The sequence below is a fragment of the Melospiza georgiana genome, chromosome 3 (genome assembly GCF_028018845.1).
Source record: "Melospiza georgiana isolate bMelGeo1 chromosome 3, bMelGeo1.pri, whole genome shotgun sequence".
NCBI classification, from domain to species: domain Eukaryota; kingdom Metazoa; phylum Chordata; class Aves; order Passeriformes; family Passerellidae; genus Melospiza; species Melospiza georgiana.
Genome location: NC_080432.1, coordinates 65771762 through 65785941, shown reverse-complemented (window position 1 = coordinate 65785941; position 14180 = coordinate 65771762). Strand labels below are relative to the sequence as shown.

The 14180-nt window shown below is 40.2% G+C and overlaps 1 protein-coding gene across 1 annotated transcript in view; it reads left to right on the top strand.

The window, feature by feature from the left end:
* The window catches only part of PLAGL1 (PLAG1 like zinc finger 1), a 44508-nt gene extending 34670 nt beyond the window's left edge, over positions 1-9838 (top strand). Inside the window, exons 5-8 of the mRNA XM_058020693.1 lie at positions 1313-1462; positions 4879-4998; positions 6555-7051; positions 7448-9838. Of these exons, the coding sequence (XP_057876676.1) occupies positions 1313-1462; positions 4879-4998; positions 6555-7051; positions 7448-8723 (2043 nt within the window). The 3' untranslated portion in view covers positions 8724-9838. The remainder of the gene's footprint in view (positions 1-1312; positions 1463-4878; positions 4999-6554; positions 7052-7447) is intronic.
* Positions 9839-14180: the final 4342 nt, after the last annotated feature.

Genomic DNA, 14180 nt, shown 5'->3' with positions numbered 1-14180 from the left:
CTCTGTGTCTTCATTTGAGCTTTCTCCAGAGGCCTGGGGCTGGAAAACGCTGTGTTGTGAGGAAATACTTCTGAACTTTAGTTTGAGAGCTTCAAAGCAGTCATAACTTCAGTAGTTGCTGTAAACTTGATTTGCACATGGAAATCATGGGAATTATCTGCCAGGAAAATAATGCTGTCCTTCTATGGGATTTTCATAGCATGTGAACACCAGAAAAGGTTTGTTCTTCTCTATTACTAAATATCTTCAGTCTTTTGATTAGACACCGAAAATGTACTTCTCTAACAATGGATGGATGAGCTAAGCACCCAGTTCCTTCCTTTTCACCAAGCCATTGTAAACCACACCCTATCCTCTATCAGTCAGCACCATTTGCTTAAAAGTATACAGTGATAAGCACAGCTCTGGCTGATGAATGGACTGTTTCTTCAGAGGAGGAGATTAGAGTCCCAGATTTCCTACATGACAGCAGTAGCTGCCTTGACTTCTCCCTAGCATGAGTATGTGACCAAACTTGTCCAACAGGCAGGTGCTTTCATTGGAAACATGATGAAGTTAGATAAAATAGTTCCCAGAAGCAATGAAAATGCAACTTTTTTTTTGCAGTTACTCGCTCAGTTATGTGGTTAGTAGAACAAATACAAACTGTGCTGATATCAGTTATGCAGCTTTGTCTGTCCATGTTTGAGACATTTTTGCAGAAAAGCAATAGTCTTGTTTGAGGTCGGTAGTTTTTGCCTCATAGGGGCATTCTCTTGGAGGGGAATCTAGGAAGAATGAAGTAAAGGAAAAAGAAAAAGATCATTCTGGCACAATTGTTCATTTGTATTTACTTTTGCATTGTTAAGAGGAAAAAGAGAAGACTGTTAAAATGCCATTATGTTATATGTTACCTCTCTGGACTTATTAACACAAGCTATACAATTGTTCCATGCAAAATGTGGTAGCACTGAGGCTTGAGATTATCGAGTGCTCAGGAAGTAGATTAAGGCATAAAGCTTATCTTTCTACCTGCCTGCACTTAGTTCTTAATATTATCTTTATATGACATAAAAATGATGAACTATAAATGGAAAATACATACAAAGGCCTACAGTTATTTTAGTAGCAGGGTGCTCAGCAGGTATCCTTTCTTCACTTTCTTTTGCACTCAGTGTTCATTAAGAGTGATCTATTTCAAAACAACCATGATTTCAAGGGACATATGACCAAGACAAGATAGATAACAGATTGCAAATTAAAGAAAACTAATGTGTCTTTATACAGGACTTGGTTTTATCATATTAGTCCTGTTCCCCCCACTTTGTTTCAGGTGTTGAAAGATGGAGGGAAGTACTTTCTGGACACTCCCAATGAGGACTGTGGAAACTGGATGATGTTTGTCCGGCTAGCCCGGAACCAAGAAGAACAGACTCTTGTGGCTTATCAGCACTGTGGAGAAGTCTACTTCACAACAGTCAAGGTAGTTAAACCTACATTGCTCCACCTGTCATCCAAAAGGAAATTTATAGACAAAGGTTCTGAAGGACTAACTCTTTTACAATGACAGATTGATTCTATTCTGCTAACTGGATCATTACTTACATACCACCTTTAATGTCATTTAATCTGTAGTAAAGCAAGCAGTGTATGGAGTTTGTCAGGAAAAGGTGTTGTGTACTTGCTGCTGTGGGTAGTGAAGAAACTGAGCTGAGGGAAGATAAAAAGCATTCCTGCTGATAATGTTTAAACTAAATGCTCTTTAATGCCAGGAAGGTGTATATAGTGGGATTATTTGGCATTATTACATTCTACAGTACTTCATTCTGGAAATAACAAAAAAATTCCTTTCTCTATTACATTTCTGGACACAAATTGTTTTCTGAGCACATTGCCCTGTGCTCAGGAACAAGGTGTTGAGTGAATCTTCATGTACAATTTTCCTTGCTCATTAAATCTGAAGACTTAACTGCAAAACTTAGACTACTGCAATGTTGCCATGAAATGATCAGTTTATGTAAGAGATTCTGAACTGCATCTTTGTTTGAAAAGAGAGAACAAGGTACTCTATGTTTATAAATGAGACTAGAACATACAGTCTTGGTTTTTATTGTTTTGGCCATTTTCTTAGGCAGAGTTGGTTTCAATCAGAAGTAACTCTTTTGCACACTTGGGAAAAAGAAATCTATCTGTTGAACATAATGCTTGTATATCATTGTGAGCAACATAAAAATTAAAAAAGAAAATAATATTAGTGAAAAGTAGTTACTATGAATTAAAATCCAGTGTTTCAGTTTCATATCCAAGATTGGCACATATTTCTGTGGCATAGTAGTATTTACATTTTTTATTCCATTTTTGTTTCTCCACCTGCACAGTGAGAAAAATATTTACTGTATAGTGGTGATGAGAGAATAACATTTCATACCTTGAAGTCTTTTATAACAGTATGGAGCATAGTTGATTCTAGAATTAATATCAACATAATTATTAAGAAAAAAAAGAAAAATATAAAACAGATATACTACCCTGAGACATATTTAGGTTGTGTTTGAGATGCTCATGCAGTCCATATTATTTGAGATTTCAGCTTGATTTGCAATGCATTATATGCTTGTAAAATTGACAGGATTACTAATACTATATTTGGGAAGCATGAACTTTTCCAAGAAGTAGTTGTTATAAACTAGTAACTTAAAATTTCCAGAATAATTTAAATTCTATTGAACCAGCTCTCTGCTGACTTCAGCAGAACTCTGCACATTGGCATTAATGAAGGGTTAACTGCCTCCTAGACACTGACACAAAGAGTGTCCTAGGATGATGCATGTGGAACCTTTGCTGTGCTGTGGGTCATAGGGCATTATTTGCATTTTATTTCTCCCAAGTCCCGGTATCGTTCAGGGTGCTGTGGCATCCAGCAGATCTTGTCATGGTCAGTGAATGCGATGGCCTTGTGCTACACTTAGGCACACCCTGCTGGTCATGCTGTGAGGCTGGCTTAGGGCTCATTCTGAAGATACTTTCTCAAAACATTTTTAGTAAAGTAGATTAAGATAGGAGTAGGATTGGCTCCTTTCCCCACTATTTTACAAAGAAATGAGGTTTCAGTGACATGAAAGTACAGCTACTAAAGCAGATGTGTAAGTGGCATTCTGACACCACCATTAGCTTACTTTCTGACCTAATCACTGCAATCCTTAGAAATAAATGCTTTAAAAGATATGGAACTGTGGAGAAATAAAAATAATCCATGATTGCTCTTGGTCTGATCCCAGGAGAGTCTCATGTGTGCACTGCAGTTCTCTTATTGTCACTGGTGGCACAGAGTAAGACTACTTGTAGTGGATTTGCATATTGATATTTAATGTCAGTTTTACTGAGATTAGAGCTTTTGAATTACTTGACTGTTTCACACACTGATGCACTTGCTCTCCCTTCAAAGTCACATTGACCAGCTCTCAGCTTTCCATTAAGGAAATGGCTGCTGGTCCAGGAATGCTGGGCAGAAAGCAGTGACAGTGTCATGCTGTGCAGTTTTTTTTTGTGGGCATCAGTCTCAGCTGTCACAGGCCAAGCTCCCAGACATCCTTAAACATTTGTCTCACAATGCATGATGAGCCTCCTCCTTAATGGCTCTGCCTCATGTCCTTAATTGAGTGGAGAATTCGGGACAGACCATTTTTATTTAGGCCAGGTATTATCAAAATGTACACCCAACCCACAGGGGTTGTAGTTGGCAGGCAGGTTTGTGCCTGGGAATACAAAATTCAGTTTTCAGCATGAAACCCACAATTAACCCCTCACCTGTCTGCATTCACAATCTACATTGTCTTTTGCCTACTATGCTTATCCCACACCAATATTACAGAATAAGTGGATTTTATGATGGAATAGGACTCGGCTGCTCTCTTTCTAGGCTAGTTTGCTTGGTTTTTTTTGTTTTTTTTTTTTTTGGTGGCACGTGTTTATCTTAGTTAAAATAAAACTACAAGTACAGTGGTGCAGTTTGGCTCTACCCTTGTTGCAGCAATGATAGTGTTTATTATAGATGAAGAGAATTGTGTACAGGGTCAGGGAGTCATATAAATCATGTTTAGTTCTCTCCTTTGCATTTAAAGAACTAATAGATCTTTAGCCAGTGAGTGTAACCATGCCTCTCCTTTTCTCTCTGCTATATTGTTGACTGAAAGTATTTGTCAGAAGAGGTCATAGTCCAGTCCAAGGAGAGATTTGGGCAAGCATGACTGGATGGGAGACTGCAGATTATGGGCTCCTTTAATCCTGTGGGGGAAGGCTTCAGTGGAAGGAGGGCAGAGTTACAGTAAAGCACGCTCACAGCAAGCCAGGCACATCAGAGCCAGCCCGGGGAAGGTGCCAATTTGCCTTGCAGTGCACATATTGATCAGCTCTGCACCCATGCTCAGCAGAACATGTCCAGGAGGCATCCAACATCTTGTGCATTCACAAGGCATTTTTCCTTTGCCTGTACCCTGTAGTTAAGTGTTGTGTCCAGAGGGCTTCCAGACATCAAGGAATGGCCATGGGATATTGCTTGGAAAGACCGATGGATGTCTCAACATCACAGGCAAATGTATCTCACTGAGCAAAGGTTATGAGCATTGAGGCATCCCTCCTGCTACAGGGCCCCCCTGCCTCAAAACTCTGTGCATACACAATTCCACTTTTAGAAACAGAAAATGTCAATCAAGAAAGCAGGCAGTAATGCTCAAAAAGTGCTTGAATCTTGAAACTAAGTTACCAATAATTTAAACAGAGTCAAAAATGCAGTTTGGATAAGGACAAAACACTGCACACCCCTGTCCCTCCTGTTTTTCTTATTGTTTGGTTTAGGAAAATTGACACAAGTAAACATGTGCTGGTTTTTTCCATTCACAGCCAATTGAACCCCACACAGAATTGAAAGTATGGTATGCTGCCGATTATGCCAAATTTATGGAAGCTTCTGCAATCTTCATTAAAGAAGAATCAGATGTCTCTCCTTTGCCTCCAGTAGCAGTAAGTACCTCTACTCTGCATTGAAGCCATCACTAGACATAGTAAATTATAGTTTATTTACATGTTTTCTTTGTTTGTATAACTCTAGTAATGCAAGTGTAGGCCACAGAGTGCTTTTAGCAATTTTAGCTAAGCAGCTGCCCAGAGAAAGGCTGTTCTTCCTGTCCTGTGTTTGTAATCCAATGGAGCCATCAGATACAGTCAGAAATAAATGGCACCACTTGATGTATTGGAAAGACTTAAGATGGGCACTAATTTTTGGATAACCAAGCTGTCAAGCCTCAGAGTTTTTTCACCATTTCTCATTCTTTTGCTCTGACTGATTGGCCAGAGTACCCACTAATTATTTCAGTCTTTCCTGTTCAGTAACCCTTCTCTACTAATTCAAATACCTTCCCCTCTGTATCATAGCATAAATCCTTAAACAGATAGGAGAAGTTTGTTAAGTGTTGAAAACAGGGCTGTAGAAATCAATACTTAATCTAGAAAGAATGTGAAACAAATGAACCAGGAATACAAATGAACCAGGAATTCATGTTCCAAGAAGGCTTGTGAGGTGTTCAGAATATTCCCCAGAAGGAAGGTGAGGGAGAGCCACAGCATCAGGCACAAGTATTAGCGGAGAGGAGAGCTCAGTTTGGTAATAAAGAGGGATTGGATACAGCCTCACCGTGCTCTCCAGAGCAAGCCACCCCAAGAGCAAGGGAAAAGGACAGTTTATGAGAAACTTACTTATGAGAAAAACAACTTATGTGAAAAGGTAGATGAAGTTGAGGAGGTACATGGTCATGCATTAATTGGAAGTATATTTCATCAGTGATAGGAGTTTTTTGGTAATTGTTTTTCATCTGAATGTTTATAATGTCAGTATTTAAAGTGAATTCAACTGAATCCAGTAGAGCTCTTATTTCCATGGAAGTAATACTTCCAAATAATACCCTGTCTGGAAAAAAAAAAGCTTTAAGTCACGATAGGCTTGAGATCCCTAAACCTAAGGTGTTTCTTATCCAGTTAATGGAAGTCTAATGCCAAATGTCAAGCTAAGTGAGGAAGCCTCTCCTGGAGTCGTTGACCATTGCTGTGTGGTAAAACATGGAGTCAACCCAAGACACAAGGAAATCTGTATGGCTAAACTACATTTTTGTACAGAAACCCATTCCATTTTTGTGTGGCTGGAAGAGCAGATAAACTCTGTCAGTCCAAGGATAAAAGTACAATTTACAACTGTTTATGAGTAATTTCATAAATGCAACAAATGTAGAGACTTTGAAATTCAGTAAGCACAGATAAACAAAGGTGAAGAACTCAGGACTGTTACAGTAAATGCTAAACAAAAACATATGAACCAGTATTTAGCCAGCCTTACCTTACCTTTGAGTTTTTACTCCTAAACACAATCTATTGCCAGTCGAACAACTAGGCGGTAGTACATGGAAGTAAATACCATCAGGAGACAATGATGGGTCTTAGAAAACCACAGGAGAAGTTGAATGAGAAGAATATGACCCTTCCTTAGAATGTTTAGTAAGAAAGACCTGTCTCTGTTCTCATTGCAGAAAGAGCCTGTAGACTCTTGGATATGCTCCAGCTGTGGAAGCACTTTTGCAACTTTTGCTCTGCTGGAATCTCACCAGTGCATCCATAAGGACCGAGTCCTTCCTACAAGGTTCAGACCACCAAATAAATTGGGACCTGTAAAAGCAAAGAACAAGCTCAAAGGGAAACTGAGAGGAGCATCATTAGGCAAAAGCATTACTCAATGCTTTGGGACCATTTCCTGTTCCTCTGCTGCAAAGTTCAGCTGTGCCAGCTCAGGAAGCACTTGTGGTGCTCTCGTGAGGTTTATACCTAAATGGAGAAATGGTCGGTCTTCACTGCTGAAGGGAAAAGAAGTGAAGCAGCCAGATAGTTTTCCCTGCCGACTCTGCGGGAAGATTTTTGATTCCATTGACAAACTCACGGTCCACACTTATGCGCACAAAGGGGAGCGTCCCTACAAGTGTTCCCAGCACGGATGCACAAAAGCCTTCATTTCCAAATATAAACTGCTCAGGTACAGCTCTGAAGGCATTCCTTTTCTACTGGGGGTGTGTGGGGGGGGAAAAGACATCTTTTTCCTTTGGGTTGTTCCAGTGACGGTTAATCCTTGAGGTTCAGTTTTTATTATTACTGTTTTTGGTAGAATTGGAGACTAGTCTCCCTTAATTATGGTGGCTACTCAAAAAGATTATGTTGAGCAGTTTTAAGCTGCTCTGTACTTTATGATTAACACCTTCCTTCCTGCCTACAAAATGTAGGCTTTTACTAATAACCTGAGAAGTAGTGAGAATGCCTTCCTTCAAGAATTCCAGTGTTTTCAAGTTTTGAGGCTGCTAGAGTAAATGTACTAGAATAAATGTGAACACAAATAACTTTTTTTGTATCCGTGTTTTGTTTCTTTTCCTCTTAGGCACTCGGCCACTCATTCTCCCCAGAAATCTCACCAGTGTGGCTACTGTGAAAAGACCTTTCACAGGAAAGACCATCTAAAGAATCACCTTCAGACTCATGACCCCAACAAGATGGCCTTCAAGTGTGAAGAGTGTGGCAAGAAGTACAGCACCAAGCTAGGCTACAAGAGACACTTGGCTCTTCATGCTGCCACCAGCGGGGACCTCACCTGTAGGGTGTGTGCCCAAGAGTTTGGTGGTACCGAGGTTCTGTTGGAGCACCTCAAAAGTCATGCAGGGAAGCCGACTGGCAACATGAAGGAAAAGAAACATAAGTGTGACCACTGCGAGCGTCACTTCTATACCCGCAAGGATGTGCGACGCCACATGGTGGTTCACACAGGCTGCAAGGACTTCCTGTGCCAGTTCTGTGCCCAGAGGTTCGGGCGGAAGGACCACTTGACACGCCACACTAGGAAGACTCATCCCCAAGAACTGCTGAAGAGCAGGTTGCAGAACGGTGACTCAGTGGGTCTCCTTGACCAACTCTTTTCATACAGACTGAAGGAAGATGCCAGCATGCTGTCCCCTCTTCCTGAAAGGGTCCCTGTGCCAAATGGGATTGTGAATAGTTCAGAAACAGAGGAATACAACTGTTCACATCTTCATTCCCAGTCAAGCTTACAAACTGCTCTTCCTCTTGAGTCTTCTCCTCACTTGCAAAGGATGGGCTGTGCAGACAGCCTCCCGGCTGTCCCTCCCGCACCATGTTCAGCAGCTGTCCCTGTCAACCTGAACCTTCATCAGCCTAACAAATACGACCTTAGTTCTACCTCATTTGCTGCAGGAGCCCTCAAGAATCTGCCAATAAAAGTGGATGTTAAAGGTTACAATGTGCATCTTCTTGAGGACCTGCCGTTACCAGAACCTCAGTCTCTCCACAAAATCAGTATGGAAGAAGCTTCCTCAGGGCCTGTAGGGGATACTAACAAGTACCCAGTGCACAAAGAGACAGAGGCAGCAGCTGAAACTGCAAGCCTGCCTTTCATGGATCTCACTCATTTGATGGGCTTCTGGCAGCTCCCACCAGGTGACAACCAGAACACTATTGGGGACATCACAATGGCGTTTGGCTCAGAGGAACCATCACACAGGCTGAATGGCCTTGGCCAACAGCAAGGTCTTCAGCTAGCAGCTGGTGGGATGGCCATAAACCAGCTGCACCATCTTCCTCGCTCCTTTCCATCCACTACAAATTCTGTAACATTGCCTCACTTTCACCATGCCTTCAAGTAACAATCATCCTGTGTGGGTTTTTTTCCTTTTTGTTTTTTAAGACTGTGCTTCTTACTTAAATCTGTTAGGACCGGGGTGTTTTTGTCTTGTTTTGAAGAAAAGCTGCCCCAGATGTTTTCAAAGCACGTTATGAACATGGTAGTTAAATTCAGGATGTTAATAAACAAGAAGCTCTATTTTTCATACTGTTAGTTTTTTAGCATATGACAACAGTAGAACTAACATGTTTCCCTCAGCTCCCTCTATGTTTTTGTTTCTTTTCATGCAAACAACTGAATAACTATCTTCAGTGACAGCAAAGTATCATAACAGGCACAATAAAACTATGGCTGCTGCAATAGGAGAAATATGGTTAGGGTGATTGGGAAGAGGGGGGAAATCACAAAGAAATCAATTTAATGAGCCATAAATCACAGCAAATTTGTACACATGGCAAATGTAACAAACAATTTATCAACATCAGATAGATTTCTATTAAGCACTTAATTAATGAAATTTATTAATCCTTAATTTAAATCAGAATCATTCCAAGAGTAAATCTTACGTCCTTGTTTCACTTTCTTCAATGAATTTTATCACTCTTATGTTAAACTAGATTTTGTTTTCCGGCAGTTCAGCTGTGTGCCTTTTTCCTGGGGCTGGAAATAACCACCACTTCTGAATGGCTGTGTAAGAACTGCAGTCTTGGATACATGCCGTTCTCAGAATGAGAAGTGAATTGTCTCAAGTTAGAACAAAACATTAATTTTCATTTAGAGCCGGATCTGTCAAGACATCAGACATTTCTCTTTCTCTCTCTTTCTCTCTCTCTCTGTTTCTAGTAAAGCATTTGAGCATTTGCTTAAATTTAAGCTTATGGTATCCCATTGGGTCAACGGCTTGATTAATTCAACACTTAATAAAAAATAATGCATCCTACCTAAGGGGCCTTTATTCACCTTTTGTTGATAAAAATGGCCATTGTTTAGTTGGGGAAATGATTAATAATTGCAACCATCTGAAAATATGGGCTTTCACAGAAATCCAGCCCTCATCCAGGGGAGCCTGTGCTCAAGTGGTACCCCTATGGAGCCAGGAACAGGTCCATGCACAGAGGGGCTGTGGTGCTGAGCTGACACTGGGCCCTGTTCAAAACCAGGTTCTGAACCTGCCTGACGAGTGTCAGCTGAAATTAGTGGGCATGATAATGGAGGGTTCTGCTCAGAAACATTGGGACTGCTGCAGTTGGACTCCAGCCTTTGTTTATTGCAGACCAGAGCCGTGGGGAATTCTGGTTGTTTCCTGGGGTAAATTGTCCATGAACAGTTCCTGTGGACAGTGGGTTGGTGTGACAGTCCTGTGCATGCATGGTGTGACAGTATCTGATGCATGAACAAGCAGAAATTGTAAAGATCACATTTTTCAGTAATGACATTATTGAACAAAGAAACAAACTCTTCACAATTTAGTTTGTTGCCTAACAAACTAGTTATAAAAAAATAATAATGGTTTTAGTGGATGGCTCAGTTACTAATGGATTCTGTTTCATCTGAAACAGACACGGAATTTCTGAATCTGAGTAAATTCTCAAACCCCAAGAACTACTGTTCTGTTAAATCCAAAGAGAGTTCATAGTACCAATGGCCATTACTAATATAACATGGAGCAAGCATGTTCTCCTCTCCCTCATTAATCGCAGGAATATTTCCAGAGAGCTTCAAATAAAAAATAATTCTTAAATTATTGATGTTTTGCTGTTACTGAGCTACAGATCATTGTAGTTGTACAATGTCATTGAATATTCTTACAAGTTGATTGGTACTTGGATTAAGGATTGTCTTATTGCAGCTCATGAAAGAATATGTTCTGCAGATGCAGTGCTGAGGGGATTTTTTGTCATGAAAATTTTTGGCATAAGACAAACCAAAAGGAATTTTAAGGTCCTTCCTGTAATGACAACAGCAGGAGGCAAACAGGTACTTCATAGTCATGTCCAGTGAGTCGTTATTTAAATTATGAGTTCCAGAATAGGGAAAAGGTTGCAAACAGTGTTACATGCACATTCTACAGCTAGGCTTGTATTTTCATCTGGACTCGGAAAGAGGTGTGTGTGTATAGTCACTTAACTGTATTTTTTTCCTTGTTTGTGCAAATTGTATTCGCTTGGCTTCAAGCAAGCTTATGTACTTGTAAAAAAACACAAAAAAACTAAATTACAACAAAAAATTCTTTGCTACAAAAAAAAAAAAAAAATTTGTAGCACTGCCTGATCATACACATTTTGTCATTTTGGTTTGTGCTTTCATAAGGGTTGTCAGTAATTACCTAAATACTTGTCCTTGAATTTAAATGTAATGTTTAGAAGCAAACATTATGCAGACACTGAGCACGTTCTTCCAGTTGATCTTTCAGCCCTGGAGCATGGTACCTGAGCTCTGGGCTGCCAACAGAGGTGCTGCTGCCTGGTTTCAGCCTCTTCCAAAATATGGAAAGATGATAAGCATTCCTTACCAATGCATATGTAACTACAGATTTGTCCTGGTTTAGGACAAATTAGGGGAAATCTCCAAAAGGGAGCCCCCCAAAACAAAACAAACCTCCAACCACCCCTCCCCCAACACCGGGTTCGGGAAGGAATTTCTCGGAGGAGCAAAGTGGAAAACAAAACCTATTTATTTACAAGTAACAAAAGAACACTCCCCAACACAAGAAAAGGAAAGAAACAGACTTTGTGTATGGTGAGGGCGTCAAGCTTCTCTTGCAAGCTCCAGGTGTCCTGGACGTCTCAGGTCAGGTCCGGAACCGGTCCAGTATCTTCAGGGGAGGGTAAGAAAGAGGGAACAAAAGAAAAGGAAAAAAAAACAGCGCAAAAAGCAGAAAGCAAGCAAGCAAAGCGGCTAGCCAAGCCAAGCAGTAAAAAGCCCAAAAGCCAAAAAGGCCTGGTCAAACACTCCCCCCTCTCTTCCCCGCCCCGCCGCAGCAAGACGGCCGGGGGGGGGGGAAGAGAGAAAAGGCACAGCTGCCAGACACAACACACGATATTGGGATAAAGGCTGTCAACCCACGACAAGATTAAAGACCGTCTCATTCAAATAAAAAGAAAATAACCACTTCTGATGCATTTTAAAATACTTTAAAAGCACACAGCCACGGTGTCTGCAAGTAAAGCGCAGAAGCAAACCTTAAATGTGCAATGCTGCTTAAACCCATCAGCCCATTCAATTTTCTTTTTCCAGATTCTTGGCATCATAGATGTAGCAGAAGCTGATGATGTCCCATGACAAAGAAAGGCAAAAAGTTTCAAAAAGTTATGTTGTCAAAAAATAGTTTTGTTTTAAAATTCTTGCAACTCAAGAGACGTGAGATACCCCCGAGTCATCTAATACTGTAAGCAGGACTGGACCTTCTGAATGTGTTTGTGAGGGAGACCTCTGTAAACATTTCTCAGAGGCCATCAGTGGCTGAGGCTCGGGCTGCAGGACACCTCTGGTGGCCCTGCCTTTGGCTCCTGCAGGGCTGTGACAGCTCCAGTGTGGGGAGAGCAGCCCCACATCCTCTGTGGGTACGGTGGGGGAAGGCAGCAGCCCCAGCACAGACCAGTCCTCCTCCACAGGTGAGAAGGGCATGTAAGGGCAGAGAGCTGCCATGGCCGTGGCACAGCAGGTAAGGGATCTGGGAGATCTTAGGATATTTTACCTCACATTCAAATAGAGATAAAAATACTCTTTTATCTGAGCTCTGCCTGAAAACCTGTAGAAGCAGAGCAGTATGTGGTGAAGAAACAACAGAATTACTATAATCAAATCATACTGTAAAAGAACAAAATTCAGTAAACATTTGGTCTCATAAAAAGAGTATTCTTTTTATGAAAGAAGAAAAAAGACTGGAACCTGCTGAAATAATGTCAAGAAGCTAAAATTATACTACATGGAACAAAAGACTGCATCCTCTATGTAATCCCAAGTTGATCCATTGCTAAGTTCCCATCCTCTATCAGAAACCAAGTTCATTTCTTTTTCCTTCAGTTTTATTTATGAACTTTTCCTTTAGAACTTTCCATTTCCTTAGTCAATGTTTGCTGTTAGTTTCAGAAAATTTTTCATAGCCAGTCTGAACTGGGGTGGTACATTCCATATATTAATAATTGGTTCATTTCTAGTGGAATGTTTAAAATGCTTTTCCTCAATACACCATTCCTGCCCTTATACATAAATATATATATATTTTTTTGTAAGATACAGGAAACAAAGCTATGAAATCCTACACTTCTGTAAACAGACAGAAAATAATGGGGACACACACAGAGCAGCAAATACAGTAAAACTTGCTCTAAATTTGAAGATTCGTTTATTTGGTTGTTAAAGAAAGTAACTGTGGTAACATTGCACAGTATAGTTTGGAATGGGTTTGGGTTTTTTTCCCTTTTCTTCCTGGACTGAAAGAAAGGCTAAGCAGCACTGCTTTAATATATTGGGGCTACTGTCATGCCTGCCTTTTCTAGCTCTAGGAGTTGCAGTTGCTTCAGTGTCATCCTTTCTGTATCCATCTAATTAGCTAGAGTCTTAAATAGTTCAATTAAACTGTTTAAAATATGGTATTTATTACTGCTATGTCCAACTACTTTTCATCTTAATTTACTTAATAAGCATTTAATAGGTAAGAAAATTCCTTATGGATTTTAATTGAAAGCCTTACTGAAAATTACTGGGCTAAAAAGCCCCTACTTGTTGCATCACTGAAACTTATGGAAGGTGATCCAAGGCTGACAGTGGATCCAGTGACCAAAAAAAAAAAGAAGGGATATACCTCTACAACATTTCTGTCTTGTTGATGAATTTTTAAAAGCAATTGAAGTGCTTAATGCAAGAATGAGATTAGGTTTTAGTCTGAAATCAAAGTGATTGAAGAGATGCACAGCACACATGGCCATTTCTCATGTATCAATCACTATCATTTATTGTTTACTGGAAGACTGTATTAAATATTCACATGAAGTTCCACAATGTCCACTTGTCTTGTTCAATATATCAAAGCATTAGGGCAAAGAAAAAGAAAATCACATGGTACTGCATCTTCCTGCATTTTGTTAAAACCATTGAATGAACTGCTGGTAATGTCCACCCCTTTAGGCAATCATTTAATTGAATCTTGGCAGCAGATGCAAATAATCTCACAACTTTAAACAGGATAGCATAGTAATATTTGTAGCCTAGAGAGAAAAAGCCCCTATCAAACCTGAGCCAATGAATTACAGTTTGGTAATTTTATTGGTAACTGTAGCATTTCAGGGGGAAGTGGTGCTGAAAAACTGCTTTGCTTAAGATCTTCTGCTTTCCAGCAGAAAGCCTTAACACATCCTTGCCGACCCGTCACTCTTATCTTCTGTTGTCCGCTTGTGGTCTAGAAGCAGCAACAAGCCATATACTTGCTATTTCTTATTACAGAAAGAGCTTTTATATTTTACTCTATTTTCTCCAA